Genomic DNA, 23,715 nt, shown 5'->3' with positions numbered 1-23,715 from the left:
GTTTTTCCTAACATGTTTGTTCGTCTTATTGTTAAGCGGGACTTCACCTACGCAGCATGATCTGATACTTTTGCATTCTGCTAACTGCTTGCAATCTCAAGTTTCACTTGCAACCTATAGCAGATCTGATGATGTAGCTTATAAAGCCATACCTCATCATAGGTTTGGATGTGTTATTGTCTTGAAAAGAAAAAAATAAACATTATTTTAAGGGGTTATATACAAAGTTGTAGCGAAAAAGTGAGCTAAGTTCGTGATTTTTTTAAAGCGTGTTATGCACATTTTATTTGAAAAGCGAAAGACAGTTTGTTAGTAGTACTATTGAAGTTTGAAAAAACATGTTGAATTAAAAAAAAATATTCAAGGTTGGTGGAGTTATGACCTATCCCCCGAAGCGTGTTTTTATGGCAGGGGTTTGCGGTGAACGCTCTCCAAGCCGAACCACGCAACAAAAATCAAAAAACAGATTATTGAAGAAAAATGTATTGTGGTGTACTTGAATGGATCGTTTTCTCAATAATTTTTTTTTCTTCTAAAAAACATGTTGACCAATAAATTGAGTTTTTTGGTGTGCAAAATTTTAAACAAAAATTCATTGCAAACAATCGAAAATTTTTGAATGAATAAGGTCGGTTCCTTATTCAAGTACACGAGAATATGAATACAAACAATTCAAAAAAAGTTTGATGAAGATCGGATGAATCGTTTTTGAGTTCACCGCAACGGTACTTTTCAAAAAACTTAGTTCCGAGATAATTGCGTTTAAAGTTTTGTGTTAACTTCATTCGCGTAAGAACCAGCGCGCTGCGAACGGCTGTAGTTTGAAATCTGGTACTCCGATCTGGATGAAATTTCGCACAGATATTTTCAAAAGCATGTACTTTCGGAGTATTCAATAATTTTTTTTCGATTTTTTTAGTTCCAACTTTGTATATAACCCCTTAAATACTTCCACTTTTAGAAATGAAAAAGGACTGAGCTATTACTTCACAGTAATAATCTGCACCAGAAAATGCAATAGCTTACATGCTCCTAAAGATCTCTATTAATTGTTGGTTGTATTATTTGACACGAGCCTATATATTTTACAGATGAACATCATAAATTCCATAAACTAATACAACTCATGTTTCAGCAGTGTGAAAATTATATAGGAAAAACCCGGCTACATCCCAAAAATCAAAACCGCTGGAAATGAAGTTTTTCCCCGCTGTACACTGCTGTTTGAATAACAACAAAGCTTTACTTCTGTTTGTGTTAAGTCGTCAGTTTTATTTCAACGCGTACCTCCGGAACTGAAACTCCAATCATAAAAATAAATAACTATCAGCAAATTGGAGCATTCTACCAGTGATTCTCAACCTGGGGGTCCGCGAAAATGGATATCATTTCTGGTTCAATATTGCAATTTAAAGCTTTTTCGCTTTGGTAACAAACAGAACAAGTATTCAAAAAACAGTAGGGGAGTCCGGGGCTAGCTGACGGTTGGAGTAAGTTGGCGGAATCTCTTTTTCTCCGTTTCTATTAGACATAGCACTGCCTCTCGTTATGTACCTCAAGTTATGTGAAACCCATTATCCAATGTGTTTTGGTTGCAAAACATTTTGTATTGTGGAAGTTGTGTTGTGGGCGATATTGTGTTTTCGAGCATACCAAGTAAATTTCCTAAATTTTAAACACTTTGTGTTATTTAGGGTAATTTTCAATCTATTTTGCGAATATTTTTCGATAGCGCGTGAAATGAGTTTTCAGTATCCGTATAGATATTGCATCTAATCACAAAGAAAAGGTATTTTTTAAATAGTTGTTTTTTTTTATAAAATATGCGGTTGGGGTAAGTTGGCGGTGCTGCTCGCGAGGCAAGTTGGCGATACTATTTACGGTGCAAAAATAGTCATCAAAAAAATTTATTTCTGGAATTCACTCCAAAGTAAAAAAATATTTTTCTTGTGTATCTCGTCAATGCAGGAAACATTTACTTCGGCCAATCGCCTGAAGAATTTCGAAAATTTGCTATTGAATATGGAGTACGCGTCAAAGTCAATATTCCGGGGTATTGAGACTGAAATATAATAGCAAATGTCGATGAATATACAGTTTTCTTGAAAAGACATTCAGCACGTTCCAAAAGGACCCATAAAGTATTCGATTCTCCATTTGATTGCTTATTTTTTATATTGTGTAAAGTTTTGTTTATAAAATTATAATAACTATTTACAATTCATTATCTAAGACAAAATTCAAATCATTTAGATTCACTATGTTGCATTAGTTTATGAAGCTCGTATAACGAATAAAAAGTTGTAGAATTTGTGATTTTGTTGTTCTTGCCATTTCACTTATTGTAGGTCTGATGAGATCCGTCAGTCTACGCCATCCGTGCAATTGTACACGCATCTTTCACCCGTGGACACTCGCAAAATTTGTGCTGTAAGGTTTCGACCACGGTGTTTCAGTATTCGCAGTTTTCATCATCCGACCTTCGTAGAATGAACAACAGTCGTCTGTGCTCAGTTTTTCCGTTGACTAGCAGGAACAAATTGCTTCTCTGGGCTGATGAGAGTCCTCGGGTTCGATAGATGTTTAGCCAAACTCGAATCCAACTTACGTTAGGATTTTCTTGTACCACTTTTGGTTCCTCTGTGTTGTCCATGTAGAGTCGGTGGATCAGATTTACGGAAGGGTGCTGTTGAATTTGTGGGGGTATGTGCGGAAGTTGTTGGTGAATTAATTTTAAGCAAGGACAGTCTGCAGGAGGATTCTAGGGATTGGGATTATTATTGGGTAGAAAGGACTTGTAGAAGGGTATGGAATCGATTTCCTTCATATGGCGGTTGATTAATAGCGACTTGCATTTTAGCGCCGGTAGCTGAAGTTTTAGGCCTCCTAGCTCCCGATCTCGTGCTAGTTGTTGGATTGGCACTCGAGCTGGTATCCCTCGCCATAGGAAATTTCCCATCAGTGAGGTAAGTTTCGCTATATGAACACTCGCCGGCGGTATGATGGATGATAGGTACCAAATACGGCACGTAGCAAACATGTTCAACACGGTTACTTTTTGCAGCAGTGTCAGCGAGTGTGATGTTTGTAGAAACAAAAGTTGAGAGAATTTTCCCACCGGTTTATCCCAGTTCAGTTTTTTTGATTATAAAGGTTTTAACCCCTGGGGTCATTCGCCTCTTTGTCGAGTTGAAGAAACCTCTTTAGAGAATCTCTAGCTCTATGTGCGGGGTTGGGAATTGAACCCAGGTGAGCTGCGTATAATTTACCAACTACGCTATCTCCACCCCTCCCCCCTAAATATCCCAGTTCAATTTAACCATTGCTCGAATCGAATTTGCGAAGATCACACCCAGTATCTTCACAGTTTCTGCCGTCTGCAGCCATGGTATATCCATTAGATTACCGTCAATTAATCCCACGTCAATGGAGTTGTTTTCGACAAGTTTAGTCTCGCGCCCGAAACCCGAGAGAAACGGGAGAAGACGTCACGTATTCGCTCTATTTTTGCCGTCGTGGTAGCGATAATACTTTTATCATCGGCACAAGCTACGATTAGGTCGTTGCCGCATACGTGTTCGAGTTGGTTCAGGAGTGGTACCAAGAAGAGGGCAAACCACAAGCTACCGCGTCGCTTATTTTTGTCTCTAAAATGGAGACAATGCATCAAACATTCTAATAAAACTCAGAGATGTTGCCAACAGTCTGCCCTTGCATGCCACGTGTTCTATTTTGCAAAATCTAGCTACATCACAGTCACAGCCAACTAGCCCCGGTCTCCCCTATTATATCGTCACTTTTGGCTGTGCAGAGAAATGTACCATCCACAAAAAATAGAAGTGCCTATAAAGCAAAAAAATATTATTTCGATTGTTTACAAAACAATCCTCTTTGACATACCATCTTGTACTGTTGAACTATTACTGAAAGATAAAACAGATCATAATTTCAAGGAAATGACATACAATAAGTTACACCAATATAGATATATAAATATATAAACAAATTAAAAAAATTAATTCCAGGCAGAAAACTTAATTACGAAGAACAACATGCAACACGGCGTCGAATATAACGACGTGAAAATCAATATTTGTATGACGATAAAATTAAGGTGAGTTATGTGATTTAGCGCCACGCATTAGAGAACACATTAAAAGATTTATGTCAAAATAAGGAGAAGTGGGATCCGTTACAAACGTTAGTTGAGAAAAATAATTCAGTGGCATTCGCAACGGCGTTCGTGTTGTTAAAATACGGTTGGCAAATAACGTTGTACACCTACTCTGCTCAGATTCCTACGTGTCAGTTTTGTAACCAGAAGTTGCTAAGCAAAATCTACGACAGCCAATACCAAAAAACACAATCAATTGGTCAATCAACAACTGATGCGGTTTTTATATCAAAATTGACTGTATCAACAACGAAATACCAACGATTAGTTTCTTCAAACCAACAACCAGCGACATATATGCTGATAAATACGGATTTACAACAGCGTCCCGTAAGAGCAAGAAACAAACCAGAACTTCCGAATTCGCTGTACCGATCAAGCCATGGACGTGAACGATCATGCGAGAGAAGGCATATGGGCTGAATCCCAAGTTGTGGAGAACAACACAGTTAATGCGTTACCGACAAGAAAAAGGTTCTCAACACGCAGTTCGTCCACAAAAATTTTCTAAGTCCATGTAAACAGTACAAGTGAACTGTCAAGAAAAGTGAGGTTAACCAACGACACGACCTGAAACTTAATGAAATTCGCCGAAAAAAAATGTCCGAGATATTTATCGCCAGTTACTAGCACATTGAGCTACCCCTCGATGCGAACCACAAAATAATTTTTCCTGCAACACTTTTTTGTTTATCTGATTTTCAGTTGCTGAGCAACCATATATAATGTTTACAACAACTTTTATAATCAGATGTGTCCCCTGTGGAATAGTGAAATTTATTACCGGTGAAAACTGTTTTGCCTCGTGATTCTAGATTATGTTAAGCTACACGAACGAACGTTTGCTTCGACGGCGATAGTTCCCGTATCCAGTCGAAGTCGCGTGATTTTGAAGTAGAATACTTCTAACGTTTCAATATGGGGTCCCGTTTCAAAAATTTCAGTTGAGAAATTTTCCCAGGTTTGAAATGCGAATATCTTCCGTTCTACTGGACGAAATCGCAATATTTTTGCACTATCTGATCGGAAATTTGTGCACGTATTTCGTATTAAATTTCGGAATTACTGCGACTACTATAAATAAACCAAAACAAGGATTTTCAGAAAATCCTTCGGAAACAGCGAGGAAAATGCGCAATTTGCCAGCATATCCCACGCAGAGCCGTCAAAAAGGAGCATGTAAGCGTTTCATTACATACGGGAATGGTATATATACAGGACACGCGAGCTTGTTTTGTATCAGTGGGTGCTCGCTTACCACACGAGCAACATGCTCGTCCGGACGGTACAATGAGCGGTATGATATTTGCGTTCCCGTACCAAGCGTCATCGCAAGGTTCTTCGTGATAAAATCCAGGGAATCACCAAATTCGGCGTCTGGCTCGTCGTGGTGGTGTAAAATGCATCTCCAATTTAATCTACGAATGCTGATGGTGTGCAGAAAAATGTCATCCGAGATGCCTTGACCTACACTGAACACGCCAAGCGCAAAACCGCAATGAATGTCGTCTATACTCTGAAGCGGCAGGGACGCACTTTGTATGGATTTGGAAGTTGAAAAGGTAGAACTCACTTGTATCATTATAAAAAGGCCCTTTTCATGGCCACCAAAACCATTTCAAAGAATAAGTTTGCATTTTCTGTTTCATGGACTGTTTCTCCCTGGAGAGCAATTTGGGTTAAACCCTAAATTATGATTTATTTCAGTACGTAAATTGCAAATATGGTCAGAAAGAAACTGGAGTGAAGTGGAAAACATTTTTACTAGGCGCATTCAAGAAAGGTTTCAATTCTCAAACATTTTACCAAGGTGCCGTATTACATTACTCTCTTTACCCTGAGTGTTCGATAATCTCCGTAGTGGAAACACAATTTCAATTTTGTTCTTTATCAAAAATATGTCGTCGACCAACAAAGGGGTGGAGCTACGACGAACACATATTGAGGACAACACAAAAAAGGACGAGCTTACATTGTGCTGTAGTCAGGTATAAAAACTCAGCATGCTGTTGCTCACGCTCAGTTCGTTTCCAGCAGCGGCATGCAGCAGTTCGCTTGCAGCATCTCCCGCAAAATTCAAACCGCAGTCCGTTTGCTGCTGTCAGAAGAGTTGGCCAAGCACGCCGTCTTCCATGGCACCAAAACTGTTACCATATACACCAGCACCAAGTAAATTTCGAACACTGCCCAAAGAAAAGGCCCTTTTCAGGGCCATCAATTTATCGACAAAGAATCGAATTGAAATTTTATTACAAGCATCAGAAAGTGGCTTGCCAAGAGCGTTGGATGGTAAGTGAGCCACTTGTGAACAATATCGTCGCTTTCAAGTAGAATGGCACAAAATAAAAAAGTTATTTGTGTGATTTGTAGACAGGTTAGTGTAATGATTCAATTTACAAAAATGTAGAATGTTCAATTACTGAAAATAACAGATTTTGTGAAAGCAGTGGTTGGTCCATACAATTCGATTCCAAGCGAGCCAGACTAGTTTTCGTTGGAAGGTCCATCTCTGACAATAGAAATAAACTATTTTATTTTGAATTCAACTACAACTTCTTTGAAAACAGCACAGCTAAAAAACTTTTGGGAAAAACGAGCAAACCTAAATTTTCCACCATAATAAAAACTAGTGCCCCCGCCGCACAGCATCATCAAGATTGATAGTTATTCAAGCCGGGAGGAGAGGGAGGTTGTAAGGCAATGGAAAATTTCATTTATAATAATAATACTTTATAATTGGCTGGTTCTGAAAACAACTTGTTGGTTTGTGGTTTATTTTGGGTCACAATTTAGGCCCGCTCGATTTCTGATAGCTGTGAATTTTTCGCAGGGCGACTGTTTCTGTTCGGTAGCGATGAGGCTCTTAACGCCAACGGTGACTGGGGCACTTTTACACGGCCTTCGTTGCCAACCAGCTCCCTGTCAAGGACGACGTCTCTGTACAGCCAGCATCACTGCCATGAAAGGCAAAACATTGATTTTGAACCGAATGATTAGAAGCTGTATTTAGTTACAAAATGTCGATTAAATTAAATTATTAAATCATCCCACAAGATGCAAAACGTCGTGTGGAATGCTTGAATATCGAGCATAGTGCCGAACATAATTCTTTGTTTGGGGCTTTATAGCTATAACGCCCCATATATGTCGGTCGCTGTCAAACTCCATATGATGGTATAGGGTTGCCAGGGGGTTGTTGCCAACTGCTTGCGGGGAGCCTTTCCTCCGGTGGACTTACGATAATTGATAATTCCAAAAATACTCCAAATAAACTATGAATGTGCTAAAGTCGACAAAATCGCATAGAAATTGCTAATTCCAGAGCAGAATTTACCGGTCTAAAGTGTATTCTACTTCACTCCGGTTATGTCTCTGACATTACCCACCCATCTTTTTTTATAATCTATCTACTCAATCGGTCGAAGGGTTTGGTCAACGATCACAAACAGCACATTTCACTTGATACCTATATTTGGCCGGATTGAAGCGACCAAAAAAATATCAAGCCACTGGAGAAGGTTATAATAATGGAGTCGGTCAATTATTTTCCTTTGGTTTCGTTGTATTGTTAAATTTACGTTCGTGTTTCTCCGGAGGATCATTTAGTTATGTGACAAACAGAGCATCAAAATTGATTTACACACCCAAAACGCGAGCCGTATGAATTACATGCGAATAAGCATGATTCTAATGAGAATTTTGCATTGTAACTGGTATAATGCATAGAAAGCGGTATTGGTCCGGGACAAAAATGCATTAAATGGCGATTACACCACAGAAACTTACACAAACCCACAGTTGGGAATGTATCAGTGAATTTAACGATATCGGAGTATTAGTATTGAAATGACGCACTAATACATTTGTAAAGGACATCTCCACTCGAATAAATGTGCGCTCTGAAAATACTAATACACGCTCAAGGACCTGTTTCCATTTCGCCTTTCTACTGATCACATGCTGCATATTGGAGAGAACAGTTTATAGCATCATCAAATTGATGGGGTGTGGGTGATGATTATGTGTTGATTTTATATTGAGCTTTCAGCGTTCTTTCAACCCTAAATTTACCAGCGATATGCGAGTTGTAGCCACTAGATAGGTTCATAAATGTTAATAATGATTAATGTTTTTTTAAGTGCACTATACGCAGAAGAAAGTTACCTATATGGGAACATTGGGCTAACAAATTTCGACATTTGTCTGATAGAAGCCGTCCGCCAATCATTTCTGGCATTCCTCATATCAACAGTATTTTCAGGTGATATTATATAAGTATTTCACAGTAAAAGTATTTAAGTTTAAAGTATCATAAACTATAAGGGCAGTGATGACATGGTTTTACACTTTTGAGCAGCAGTGGCAGGTACTCATTTCAGTTTGTATTATTTCCCAAACATGCGAATCCATCGCACACAGGTAACTGGCATCCCTATCTCTACATACAGAGTGTGACAATTAGGTTTTACATCAACCGACATAACCCCACAAAATGAGCCGGATGAACTTTGTTTGACAATTCTCGGTGGTTTGTTTACATGGGAGTTACGTGAGCTCGAATGCAACTGATGAGCACCCGTTGCACTCGCACTTACGCAATTGACGAGGTAAACAACCCAGTATTGTCAAACATGAACTTCATTCATCATAAGTTCATTCGTGTCGTTTATCGTTTTGTTATAAACAAAGTTTTTTATGTTGACTGCGCCAATATGACGCCATGTCATCCTCTTGAGCGCACATCACCGCCCTGGTTAACGATCACCGCAAATCAATCTGAGCACAAATCATTTCAGGATAATATGGTAGCGTGTATTCTCAATCAATTTATTTCATGATGAATCAAGCTGTGTTAGTATAATGCTGTAGCTATGCTTGGTCTACAATGCGAAGAAGGCATGATTCTAATTCGGGATATGCACGAAAGGATGTAATGCCTTTTTTGCATTAAGAAATTGCGTTGGGTGCAGGATTCACTGGATGGAGATTCGCTTACATTAACGATAACTTGCGTTTCGCCGACCGACTATTCCTGCCAGGAAGCGATCAATACCCTGCGATATGCGAAGAACAATGGAAATAATGCCGTGGTCAAACAAAAAATCCTTGAGATTCGTCGTTTGAATGCTTTATTTAGCAACTGAAGTGTAAACAGTTATCCACTAGTACAGAAAATAAGTGTTCTAGAGTAAGGTAAGAATCAGATGAGTTTGTTGACTGCTAGTAGAATTTTAACGACATTCTAATTTTTTGTAGCAAATCGACTTTTCATGTCGCCAGAGAGTAGTATATTCCGACCTAACAGCGGAAATCAATTGCCAGATGCAGCTATCACCAGGGAGCATGGACCGTTTTCAGTATATAATTTTTACCACACACACTACGGTATCTCACCCTATAAAAGCACAAGTGTGCGAGTTCACAGTTTACTTGTACGGTAGCTCTTTCATTTGAGTGCGCTTCCGCAATTGTGAACTTGCAGGAAAGTCTTTGCCACACGATACCCACGGATGGTTGCTCACCCATATGAAACCTCACATATGTGTTTAGATTATACTAGGGAAGAAAATCTTTACCAAGTGCACTTGTACGACCGCTCACTTCTGTGAAATACATGTTTAACCCTCTGGAAGTCGCGCAAATGGCCCACTGAACGAGCAGCCGCTGGTGCGCTAAGACGATTTCGCTAGATTTTCAAAGCAGCGTGCACTCAGTGCACTAGCGCGACTTCCGGAAAGTTAAGGATCAGAAGATTTATGAGCAAATGCATTGTCACATCCAGTAAACTTGTACAGTCTAAAAGGTGCGTGTTAAACGATGAATTATTAGAATGCTCGTATTGATGAATGTAATGCTACAGATATTGTAACTGAAGGACCCTTTCACGCGATGTATCCAGACGTGTTCGACAAGATACTCCTTACGAAAAAACCGAAAACCGCTCGCATTTATGAGGCCATGTTCTATCAATAAATATGATGATATTCCGCCTTCAAATCATTGGATGGATTGCCGTTGGTGTGCACGTCGTGCTTGTAAGGAAGTAATGTACTATTTTAACATTTAATAAGGACAAAAGAACCCGCATGGTTTTCGTCGAACTTTCACCGCTGCACCGCGGTGGCACAAGATGAAATGTAGCACATTGTACGAGTTGACATTGCACCTAGTCAGTTAATTATCGTAACCTAAAACACGAGAACAGCTTATTAATATTTTCGAGTTTATTTTATTCAGACCAACAATATTATTATATTATTAAGCCCATCAAAATCACTGGGCTCATTTTCTGGACAATTTTTCCGAAGACTACTCAATAGGAGTCCCATTTCTGGCGGGTTGCATCGCTATGACGATGTAGAAACATTGGCAGTAGTCAACATATGTTGGGACTAGCTGCTTGTAGGCCCAAACCGCCCATGCTCTTGCATTGGTTTGTTTTGGTTTTTAAAAAGGCAGTTGCTGGCTTGAAAAAATTTCCGCCTAGCAAGAGGTTACTCATTTTTTACAAGCGGCATGTTTTATGCGCTTTCTTATAAAAACGCTACTGGTTGCTGACATTCTCATCTAATTTTATGTTCAATTTCTATAAATGGCCTACCTACCTAATCGAGCATAAATTCCAAAAGAAAAACTGCAGCATTTCCTGAGAATGACCAAATAGTCGGCCACAACCCCAATTGGTCGAACCCTATGTCTTCTTATGGCGGCGTTCGCGTTAAAATATTTGCAGCGCTATTCCTCGTACTAGGCTTGTAAGTTTCAGTCCTAGAACTGATTCAGAACGGTGATATTAGATGTAATTTTCTGGATGTGATTCACTTTAAATCCAAGTCACTCGAATACAGATTTCCGTTGGTACTAGATAATTGTTTAATTGTGGTGATGGATTAGCAGCTTTTCGTGCTCAAAGCGGCAAAACTCGTTCTGTAACAGGCAATAGCATTTTAAAATTTTCATCTTGCTTTCGAGTGGCGTTAAAGTTTTGTATTCCAAAATTTGTGTAGGCCGCAAAATTTGTCCATGGTTATAGCGGAACGCAATCTAGCTCCGACATAGAAAATTCAATAGCAAATGCGTTGCACCAACTGACAATCAGAAAGGTGCAGGTAAGCCTTGGTCAGCACAGTCACTGGATCGAAGGAATTGCGCACATGTGCTGTTTAAAAAAAGTCCGGCCGATAATGCAACTTGCTATGAAGCATAGATTCCTCTTGGACATAATCATTGTCGTGGCCAGCTGAAAGCTTCATATCCGTATTTTCCCCGTTGTATTCTCTTTCAAAGTTAAATAAGTTCATTGGACAGTAAATTCCAATGCTAGCCAGAAAGTAACATTGGGTTCGATTTTAGAAAAATATCTCGTATGATCAAATAAACGCGGCGTAGCTCGTAGTTCCGCTTCACTTTCACTGCGGACCAGTTCGTAGCAGACAAGGGAAGATGTTTTAATTCCAGAAAGGCATTCGAGGAGGCTGAAAACAGGATGAGTCTGAACGAATATCTAATTTTTGATTAAAAACTCACTTACTTCTGGAAGGCAGCTCCAATTTTGCAGTTTACTACAGTTTTGCAGCCAACGCCCACCGTTTATTTGTTTATTTTCCTCTGTGTAACCAAGGGAGCATAATCGTTATTAGAAAAAAAAAAAAACAGCTTCATTAGTGCTGCTAGTTTCTTAAATTTTCTAACCATATATCAAATTTGACAGTACCAGTTACCGAGTCACTGAGGGGTAGTCTGATTTGAGATACAGTTTTGGAATGCAAGTATCTAGTCGTGTCGTTGGGTTAACTGTGTCTGTAAGCTAATTACACAGTGCCCTTTGCACACAACTGAAAACCATGCACTGGAATTTAAGAAAAACATAACCAAGGTAATCCTATACAAGACACAGTCAACAACATCATGAATTGAACCACAAATAGTTGCCAAATTTGTGACTGCGACTCATGCAATAATGCCAAACGCAAATCAAATGCTGCCTCCGATACCTACTAATCAACAACAAACACCGTCAGCGAGGAAGGTAATACTAAATACGACGGATTAACACTAGTGACCCCTTAAGCACAACTGGTCGCGAATAATAAGACTACACGGTTAAATAAAACAACCTGCAGAATAAGTTCTTTTAACTTACTTTTGAGTTGTGCGTCGCTTTCGCACTTATTAGTGTTGTCAAAAACAAAAAGAGAGATTCGACTCAGTCAAGGTCTTCCGTGGAGGAAGGTACTTTTGAGTTGTTTGGGGTGAACTCAAAATTAGGTAAATTCAACTTAAATTTGAGTATAAAAAACCTATCAATGAGTTGTAATTTTTGCCGTGGTTAAATGGAAACTACCTTCAACACGGTTTACCTAATTTTAAGTTCCCCCACGATACCACGAGATTGAGTCAAAGGAACTCAATTTTAGGTAGTTTTTCGTTTCCGTGTACATTAACGATGACGATGACATCAAGAGTGAAGCGAATGGCCCCCAGAAAACAGTAGGCGAGAAAGCAAATGTCTCTCCGTCGCTACCTGTTAGCTGATTATGGGATTCAAAACACAAAGTCGGACTGATTCAAATCTAGTGGCCTGCTCTTCTGCTAAAAAATACAACAGTGCAATCCACTACACCAATGAAAAACCCTGTAACTATTGCGCTCTGGTGCAAACATTTAGATTAATCCAATTTGTTTCTTATGCTGCATGCGATTAAGCTACCATTTTTACAACCGATTTCCAACTTTTTCCTGTTTTTTACCTTCAGACCTTCAGCGAACGATTATCAATAGAATGTACCCTTTTATCAAAGAAGATCTCTTCTATACCAATTTAAACTATCCACTAGTTCCGCCACAGCCCAGATTAAACCACACCTTAGGTAATTTAATCACCGTGAAAATTTTACACCATACCGCTTACCAACACATCGATTCTCCCTCGCACTTTGCTGTCATTCGGTTCACGATCGCGACACGGTTCCTCTCCTACCGGAGTTGCTTAGCTAACATAATCGCAACAGGCAAACAGTCAACCCAACCAGCATAGCCGCGCATCGTATGGCGCATTCTGATGGTGCGTGTTGTGAGTTTCTTTCTCTCCCTGGTGGAAAACCTCGCTCACTGCTGACTGGCTGGCTGGCTGACTGGCTCAGCCCGCAGGCGGTCGCCGATGTTTTGTGTTACGCGCCCGGACAATCATGATGTGCATTCGCGGTGGTTGCTGGCAGTAACGCCATTGCCTTGTTGTTTGTTGTAGACGTGGGCTCCGCGCTCAAACATTTTTCGTTCGCAGTTAGTATGTTGTTTACTTTCTCGCCATAGACAGCCCCGGGTCCTGGTCGTGCGTTGTGTGCAGCGGTGCCCAAATTCAACCGGTCAATACTAACTACCAGCCATCGGGCGAAGGGCCTATCGTGATTGATGGTCGCGTGTGTGCGGAAATCAAATCGGTGTGCCCCTGCCCATTAAGGAGCCGATTGGGGTGTAGGTGCCTGTAGTTTTTGCGAGGGCACAATAATTGGTTGTGAGTGGATGGTTCGAATAATTGTACGCAGCAGCAAAAAAAGTGATTGAACGGGGGGAAATTTCCGGGTACGATCGGTGGCGAAAGGTGGGAGTGTTTATAAAACCCAACCTGCCCTGTGTGTTCGTGTTTGGGTGATGAAACAATGTTACCCGCGCAAGTGAAAAAGAATTCAATGAACGACGCACTTTTACTGCCGCTCAAAATGTTGAAGATTTTGGACGCTTCGATATGGCCATAGGACAAAAATGCAAAACCATTTACAGTTTGTGAAAAATTTGTTCCATAATTGCTTCAACCAGCAGCAAGTAAGCGGTTCCTTCATGCGTGACGGTTCCATTCTGTCCACGTTAGGGAATAAAAAATTTCACAACCTGCACGACTGCAGCAACCTGGTGAAAGATTTTGATCGCAATTACGACGCAATCAGTGCTCGAAATGATCGAATAAAACTACCCGCAGTTAGAACTTTGGACATTATTCCGAAATCCAAGGACGTTTTGAATGGTGACTGGATCCTTCGTTACTCGGATTCAGATACCAACAAGTACCCATGGAGTGGTGATTCTAGTCCAAACTTTGATCTCGTCCCGTGGCGCAGATCCAATCGCAACCAAACTCTGTTGACGCAATCCACCTTCAATTCATCTAAACGATGGAACGACAGCAAAGATAAAAGGATTCTGCAGCGGCTTCACAAAATAGAAACCAAGCAGGTGAAGAAACATCTCAAAGAAAACCTTAAGTATTCCAAGCGGGTTAAACGCATCCGCATCATGTTGTCGGTCGAAATGCGCCAGAAGAATTACGAGGTGCTACCACCGAAAATCCTCCCCCGTCGATTCGAGATAAATCCTGCCAGCATCACTAGACAAACGGCGAAAGAGAACCACATTACCCGGTTGACGGTGATCGCCATCGAACAGCAGCAAGTGTCCCGCCATTGGGGTTATTTCAGCCATCGACGAAATGAAAATTTCAAAGAAAAAATTGCCAAAGAGGAAGCCAAAAGTACAGGAACTACTGCTAGGAGGAGAGGAGTCAAATCGGTGGAGGCGCCTGGTGGCTACTCTGCTTGTGCAAAAAGCACTGAAGAGTCGGCCGGTCTGAAAGAGATCGAACAGCATGTTTTCTGCAAAAATATGAATGCCGTGAAGACGCTAGGGCGTAGCAAATGCATAACGCCATTCGCTCCGAAACAGCTCGAAAGTGATAAAATGATAGTACAAATGTGTAGACGGTGTAGAAGTAAGAGGTAAGTTGCATACCCGGCAGGCGCAAGGGCTGAGTTGGTTGTCTAGATATGGGTGTAACTGGATGCGAAAGCATCAAATGTGTAGTTTTTCGAGGTTATCCTTTCGATTTAGTTTGAATCTCGGATGGTCTCTAGCAAATCGTACATGTCAGGAGAATTATTTTCAAGATTGTTTAACTATTTTAAATAGAAAAAAAAATAAATTATCCATTAAGGCAGTTTACTCATGTAACGATTTAAAGGAGTCTATACGTATCTCGGCGTGCTCTCGAGTCTTCATTTTAACGTTCTATTTAAGCTAACCAACGTGGTATAACCTAATATTATATTTCTGCGTATATCTGTAGTTAGAGCTGTACATTTTTGTCAAATTCGATTACCCTGTTGAATTTGAATTCAGTCTTGATAGTACCTCTTCAAAAATGGATCCAAATGATGCACGAATATGATGATCCAACTTATCCGATTGTGTAAAGCGAGACAGATTACGAATTGTTTGCCACAACAAAATTTTAAAAATAATGGCGGTTACTTTAAAAAAAAACTACTCTATTTTTTTTTATTTTTATCTTTCTTATCTATAAGAGGGTTTAAAATTTACTTAAACTTTCAAGATTTTTTAAGAATACAGAATACAGTGTACATATGTCGGTTAAACCTAAGGGTGCGTTTCGACAATTGCAATTGACGTTTTCAATCAGAGCCTCTACATTCGTTTCTGGTACGCTTTTGTCAATTTTTTCCACTTTTTTCATCATTTCCTTTTCGTCCTTCACCTCTCCTTTGATCTTCGGAAGTTCGCGCATCATCACAGACGGAGTTCAGAGCAGTTTGGTGGGTTCATATCTTTCGGCAAAAAATCCTCCGAATTAACCCCATACCACTACTGAACAGTTTTGGAATAGTGTTGGAGGCATTCAGTTTTGTCTCACCGTTCATGGTGCCTTTGGTGAAGAATGGTTCAGAACGCTGGCAACAAGTGCATTTTCAAACTAAATGATATTTCTCTACTCCTACATAATTTATTTTATTTTTTTAGCTAATATAAAGAAGTTTTGTTTCAAAAATTGTAGCCGATATCAATTTCAATAGATTGGTGTATAAGTAGTATAGGTCATCCCTTTGAGTTCGAAGTTGTTTGCCAACGCGATGAAATTTCTGTACTCCTACGTGTTTTTGTCTATTTCTTGAGAAAATATAAAAATTGATCTTTCAGAAATTGTAGCCGAAATCCAATTACAGTCGATTGGTATATAAAAACTATAGGTCATCGCTTTAAATTTAAAGTTATATGACGAATATTTAAAAAAATCTGAACTTCTTTGTATTTACTGAACTATTCCTACTACACACCATTATTTTGTTACTTACATACAAAAGACATACCTTTCCAGTGGTGAAGACAGGTTTAAAATCGGTTAGGTAATAGCTGAGATATGACCGGTTAAAGTAAGCCTTCCCATTTTTTGGCCCCCTTGATAGTCCGCCTAACTTTTTGCTCCCATGGTATTCCGAGTGTTAAAGAAATATATTGAAGCATTTTAGGGGCCGTTCATAAACCACGTAGACTCATAGGGGGGACGGGGGGGTCTAGCAAAAGTCTACGTTTGTCTACGAGGGGAGAGGGGGTTTCTTTGAAAAAGTCTACGTAGACTTGTAACCATTACTTGACTTGTAACGTAGACTTGTAACTTGTAACCACTTGTAGACCATTGTAACAACAAAACACAATAAGTGGATTATTTTTTTTTATTTATTGATTTCAGTGGTTAATGCAGTAGTGTAGTTAAACTTCTACAACAAAGTGTTAACTCGAGTTAATCAGTTTCTCTTGCAATCATTTACACTGATTTCAAAATCTTTAAACACCCGTTAAATTTTACGTCTTGACCTTACGCAACTCCGTGCAAACCGGTTCCACTATATTTATCTTCGAAAATATTCGGAGCTTTGATACTTTGCGATGATACTCTCAGGTGATATGGATATTAATTACATAAGAAAAATAAATATTTTTGGAAATATTTGAATAGCTTCGGAGCCGACAGCATAAGTCATTAAATTGACTTTACGCTTGTCCGGACATGTCGCAGACTCAGGTGATTCGCATTTAATGCCAAAAGATCCTGACTCCTGCGTTGCAGAAGACAAAGAGTTAAGTAGCCGGGAAACTCTAAGCTTGTTCATTGACCCTACTCCACGCTTTTCTAAACTCTCTTACTTCAAATCCTTGCTCTTCCTTGAGTACTATGGCTCTTAATATTTGAAAAAAATACTTCACCTTCCAGTCCCTTGCTAATTATATGTCGTTGCAATATAAAAAAGGGAAAAGATTGACTCACTATAAGTCGTTAATAAAAAAGGAAAAAAGTAACTGTAATTTCCAATCCACGTGTAAAATTATAAAAAAATCGTTGAAGAAAGAACGACAAGTCGTGTGTATTTGTGGTGGAACTTAATTTTACGTTTATATTCATGCTCCAAAGATGTGCATGAAAATAAACTTAAAATTACAAAATATTTTTTCTGTGTATACTTGAGTGACTAACCTTGAAAAGAAGTATTCCGCTACACAAACGTTGGAAAGCACCTTGAATTAGTAGGTATTAATTGATTTGATCAGTCATAGACAAAAAACCAATTTGAAAAATCTTTCTCTAATATTTAAAAAGCTTGAAATAAATCTGAACGCTAATTTTTATTTGAACATTATAATGTGCTCCTTGCAAATTTCACATTTCCCGCGAATAAAAAAATTAAAAGTGCACGTAGACTTTTGGCGTGGGGGGGGGGGGGGGGGTGTTTGGTAAAAGTCTACTAAAGTGTACTATGGGGGAGGGGGGGGGTGTCAAAAATTCTCAAATTTCGGTCTACGTGGTTTATGAACGGTCCCTTAGCTTAGTTAGCGCTAAAATGCCAATAGTTTTTTTTTAATGCTACGAAATGTGTTACACCAATTTTTTGTACTATATTTCGAATTTCTATAAAACTTTGGCTTTTTAATCCATTGTGTTATTTAATCATTAATATGCGATAACACAAATCTGGTTACACATGCGAACATGAAATAGCACCATTTGTGCACACATCATTTGTGCACACCTAGACTGCAAATAAAAATCTTAACTTTACTTTACGTCCCTTCAGATGCACATAAAAGGAGCACATCACATAAATTTACATTTAATTACATGTAAAAATGTGAGTTTCTCTAATTTTCCTATTTCATTTATTTTGATTTTAACATTGAAAGAGCCACAATATTTAATTTTACGTGTCAGAACATGTAAAATCCTAGTGTCAGACAGAAAAATACGTCGCTACGTTGTTTACGTCAAATGTAATTTGCATTGTTTCTAAGAGTGTACGTTCGTGAGCTCGCATACATGATAATGCTCAGGTAATCAAGTCAATAAACTTGCACTTACGATTTTATAAACGCGGCCTCAAGTGCCATTGTACCAATCCCAGTTCCCACACGACCATGAATCGGTCACATCTGGAAGCTGTTAGCTTTAGTCCTAGCAGTCTTGGTTGTACGGTTGTAAAACGAATTTGTACACGAGAAGTAACACGCACGCGACACAGACGCAAACAACGGTCAATTCCGTTTACATACAAACGCTCGAGCCCATCACTATAATACAGCTCTCTTCAGAAACGCGAACATGCAGTTGCAATCATTCATGCAAATATACGCCCGCAATCCTTCAAACATAACGACACTCCTGTGATTAGGTGAGCCTTTTCACACCACGAATTACAAAGGCGATCTCAAAAATGATTAAACAAATGCACATTCCAACGTCCAAAAGCCCCACAAATATGTAAACGACCACACAATTATACATTCGAATTTATACACGCGAAGTCACTACACATTAGTATACGCGAAGTCACATATACATATACATAGTACACGTGACATACAAGCGCCCACGCGATCACACACGTTAACATCGCTCGAGCCCTCCTTGATCACCCACTCTCGCAAACATGAAAATGGCTCTGTGATTAAGCGAACGTTTTAGCACTTATAAATTTATCAACGTGGTGTCAAGCACGAAGTATAAATACTCGTTCTCACGCGATCATGAAATTTCCACGACTACACATCTGATCCGTACATTCAGTATCATAACATCGCTTTTGCTATGCTATCTGTTGTGTATGAGTCCTTCAAAGATAAGTCGAGTATTGGTAACGTAGCGGTATCATCAATCTTAACTATGACATATGTCTGATCTGACTTATCATCTTGTAGTATTTTTTATCATGAATTCATTTGACAGGAATACAGATTTGAGTCATTCCAACATTCTCGTACTCATTGATTTTTTTGGTTTTTATTAAACATTTATTTGATCCGCCTTTTTTCAAAAGATTTTTCACGCCGGGGTTTCTTTTTACATAACGTGTTACAAAAGTTCTCACGACTATCATGTTATAATAAAAATTCACTTCTTAATACTAACACTAAGAATTATCATCATTTTAATCATTTTTATTGATACTTTATTTTCTTGAGTTTCATTGTAATCCTATTGATAGTTTTTCTGTAGCCTTTGTTCATTTTCTTTCTTTTTTGTGTGTGCGTGTTAACCATCCTAACTCCCACTGTCCGGCAGCGGTTTACAGAAAAAAGTTATTTCCATGTACATACCTGCAAATAACTTGATTCCAGGATTTAGGTAGGTGCTAGCTTAATTAATTTTCCGATTACCCATTTCATATACAGGGCAAACCGTGTTCCGAGGTAATCGTTCCATTAATCAGCCCCGCCTTAATGTAATGTTTGTATCAAATGGATTATAACATTACAATATGACTTTCGATTCCTTACATGGTCGGTGTTAAGTCAGACCGGACTAAGTGACAAAATATTGATTTCGAGAAAAACGAGTTTAAAGTTTGAATCGCAGCATCCTTTTCATTATGATTGGAAATTAATTTTTGCCATAATTCTTGTTTATTGTTACATATTTCAAATCTGGCAACAGTCGATTGTAGCTGACGATTTTCTTTATCCAGTGCTAACATTATCTCATTTTTTGATGTTTTGCGACTTAGTCTGATTTAACACCGACCACATAATGTAAGAAATCGACACGTATTTAGTGTATTTAGTTGAATATAATTGATATATAAATTAGAATATGTTTATAGAAAATTATACCAGTTTTTCTATATTACCAATAATACACAGAGAACTTCATCTAGGGAAACTGTGGGTAAGATGGACACTTGGGGTAAGACGGACACATGGTTATTTTAGGGATTTAACATTAAAACTTCAATTGTATTGTATGTGTACCCTATGATTATGGGTAACCATGAATTATGAAACACTTAGTATGCCTTGGATACTGTTAAAGGCGTACAATATAAGCAAATATTGATTATCAGTAGAGCAGCTTCGTGCGGATGTAATTTTCAAGTTTTCGATTTTAGCTGTACGCACACGAGGCGACAGGACACATGCCACAAAAAATATTCACTATGGATTTTGTTCTACCTATTCCAACGCGGCAACAGCGTTGGAATAGTTAGAACAAAATACATAGTGAATATTTTTGTGGCGTGTGGCTTGTCGCCTTGTGAGCGAACAGCTTTTAAGGTTTATCGATGAAAAAATCTATTTTTTCGGGGATTTTTTTCCTTTATTGCGATAAAGTATCTCTTAAGTGACATCTGTGTGGAAAATATTAGGTAAATTGTTTTGTGAGTGAATAAGTACAAAGTTTAAATATGTATACTGATGGGGCAAGACGGACAGTCTTGTTTAATTCTATTGATTCATCCTTATATGAATGTCTTGCGTGCTAGAAACGAAATTCTAGCAGTCAAACCTGGAGAACCATCCAGTTAGCTGAAATCTCACATGCAGTAGACTGGAGGATGTACATTAGTGTGACCGAGTCTAAATACGGAATTCCTAGAACCTGGAAAAGGTAGACGACTTTGTGCAGGTCTCATACTCTGGCTGGGTGTTATCCAGGAACTGATGTTACCAATTACGCATTTATTATATAATTTTCCAGCTTTTGACTGTGATTGATCATTTGAACTGATTGTATAGCTCTCTGTATGACAACGGCAAAAACGATATTAGAAAATACATCATTTGCTTCAACTCTAAATCGAACCGCAAAATGTTACTTTTCACATCGAATTGAACGTATATATTAAGAAGAACCACAATGTATTCAAAACATCCGTTAGAAGTAGTAAATTTTAATATTTTGTGTTGTAATCATCCTCTCTGAAACATGTCCGTCTTACCCCCACCATATGTCCGTTTCACCCGCAGTCTAGAAAAAGTGCAGATATTTCTTCGTTTTCTAATTGTTTAACAAATCATACTTATTGATTTTTGTAACATAATCCCTCCTGGGTACTGGAAAGCCAACATATGGAGCTACAACATAGAGTATTACATGTTGACAAAAACATGCTCTTATTATGTTATATTTAAGTATTTCCTTAATATGTAAGTCTTACCCCCAGTTTCCCTAGTCTTCGACAGCATATCCCTCAATTCACCCCTCGTCTGCCGCGCTGCAAACCAAACGCATTGAACATACTCGGTCCATACACTCGCCGAATACTCACCAGAAGTACACTCCCGAGAATAGATAAAAATCACAGCAGAATAAGAGACCGAAATAGAAAACAGGCAAACTCTCGACAAACATATGATTACGGCCTAAAAGCCAACTGTCAAAATCCACTTTGAATGGAAATTTCGGACAAACCGTTACACGCCAATCACAGATATTGGTAGTAAAGGAAAGAGAAAAGTTTTCTCTTTCATAAACTGTTATGAACTGTGTTCGACTAGTAACGATTTGTCTGAAATTTCCATTCAAAGTGGATTTTGACAGCTGGCTTTTAGGCCGTAATCACATGTTTGTCGAGAACTCTGCAGTGTGTACCAAGAAATAAAAACATACAGAGCCCGCTCATCACTCACTTCCGTCGCTCAAACTACGCCACGATTCCCATGCGCACCCAGGAATACAACCCCAGTAAGCACTCAACGAGGGAACAGACCGAAAACGCCCAACGCACAAATTTCATGACAGAAAAAAAACATGTCGTCGATGAAGCTCTCCGTGTAGTGTGCATACGCACTTTTGTCCGTCTCACTTTCGTAATAGCTTGGTTCTTCTCACACTCTCGTTCACAGTTACATCATTCGTACACGATAAAAAATCTTCACGTTGATGGAAAGTGATTTGCAGTTGATTTCGCACTACTTACTGAACATTTCAATGCGATGTGTCAATCTATTGGAATGGATCATTTCAAAGCACTACGAAATCAACAGCAAATCACTTCCATTTGAAATGTGTTGCACATTGCTTCTAATAGATCTTGCATTTAACTATATACGTATTTTTTACGGTATATCCCATTATGGATTACCTGAGAACAAATAATTACATAATAAATTAACCACAAGTAAAATATACAATACTCACGTTCTACATTACTTTGGAAATGCAAGTTTTCCATTTTACTCCTATTTCCGAGCATACGTTTGTAGTCGATTAAAGACTTTAGTGTTTTGACACTTTTGACACTTGTAATTAAAGATGGAACCACTCAAATTCAATAGATTAGTACAGTGGTGCGAATTCATCGGATATTCATTTCAATTTAAAGATCATTACTATTAAATAGCTTTCAAAGACCAGGTCATTCTGATACGAGTTATAAATCCTTAGAAAATCAATGCTAAATCACTTCAATTGTTAGTGATACATGATAAACTGATTCAAGTGCAACATCATTTGAATTAGACGTGACATTTTTTTACCGTGTACAGAAGTGCTGAGCTGCGCACAGAGGAGCAACAAGAACAAATTCCTGGCCAATAACCAAAATATTTTTTTATTTTCAATTTCGTTATATTTTTTACATACCTAAAAACCTGCTGAATAACGTGGCAAAATTACGAGTATGTCAAAAATTGTTAAAGATTTTTTGCATGGGTGTAAAATGGTGATATTTTATGGGGTTTTTTAATCATTTAAATTATATATTCTATGAAAATATGCGCAAGCGTCCCTTTTCTTCCCCCTTTTCCACTGATCAACTGATTGTGCAACTGGAAAAACAAATTATTCACAAAGAGCATCTCGAAATTACTAGTGTTCGAAAGGATTTAGAAAATTGACCTCCTCACTGGTAGGTGGATAGATGCCAAATTGTTCCAAAAACATGTTATTGTCTATTTTTTGTTCATTTTAAGGCATAATAACAGCAATATCAACAACAAATAGTTTTGGCCAGGATTTGACCCCAGTTCTTCTCTGTGCGGCGGGAGTCTAGGTGTATTCGTTTGCCCGGCTTGTTTTCGTTCCTGACGGTGCTTCTGCGGTGAGGAAAAACATCCGAGAAGCGATTTTTCGGCTCGTCACACTCCAGGAATCTATTTCCACTGACGCATTCCATAATGTCCGGCTATCCGACGATCCTTTGGACACTTTTCCAGCGAATAAGCACGAGTGCGATTTTGAAGATCTCCAAGAAGGGACATATTATACTGCGTCTAGAAGCTATAGGAAAAGGAATAATATTTCCTCATCTGAGATTCCTTGTGAAAACCAAATATAACAGATCGAAGGCCATCAAATATAACAGATCGAGGAAGCGACACCACAAAACTGAAGCAAACAGCTCCAGGTCTTGAAAATCTGAAATCAAACGAACAGTTCCCACCGCTTCCAGGGACACCAGAAACCTCAGAAGTTACCCTACTCAGTC

The 23,715-nt window shown here is 38.7% G+C and overlaps 1 protein-coding gene across 3 annotated transcripts in view; it reads left to right on the top strand.

Annotated features, from left to right (window-relative positions):
- LOC131680582 (uncharacterized) overlaps nt 1–23,715 on the top strand; it is a 483,677-nt gene that overhangs the window by 243,079 nt on the left and 216,883 nt on the right. For 2 of the 3 annotated variants that reach the window (XM_058961303.1, XM_058961298.1), the window contains exon 1: nt 13,209–14,943. The exons of the other annotated variant lie outside the window; for it this stretch is intronic. In XM_058961303.1, the coding sequence (XP_058817286.1) occupies nt 13,937–14,943 (1,007 nt within the window). In that variant the 5' untranslated portion in view covers nt 13,209–13,936. Of the gene's footprint in view, nt 1–13,208; nt 14,944–23,715 lie in introns of those variants that run through there. 3 annotated transcript variants of the gene reach the window in all.

The sequence above is a fragment of the Topomyia yanbarensis genome, chromosome 1 (genome assembly GCF_030247195.1).
Source record: "Topomyia yanbarensis strain Yona2022 chromosome 1, ASM3024719v1, whole genome shotgun sequence".
Lineage (NCBI taxonomy): Eukaryota > Metazoa > Arthropoda > Insecta > Diptera > Culicidae > Topomyia > Topomyia yanbarensis.
This window is presented reverse-complemented; position numbering and strand designations above follow the sequence as displayed.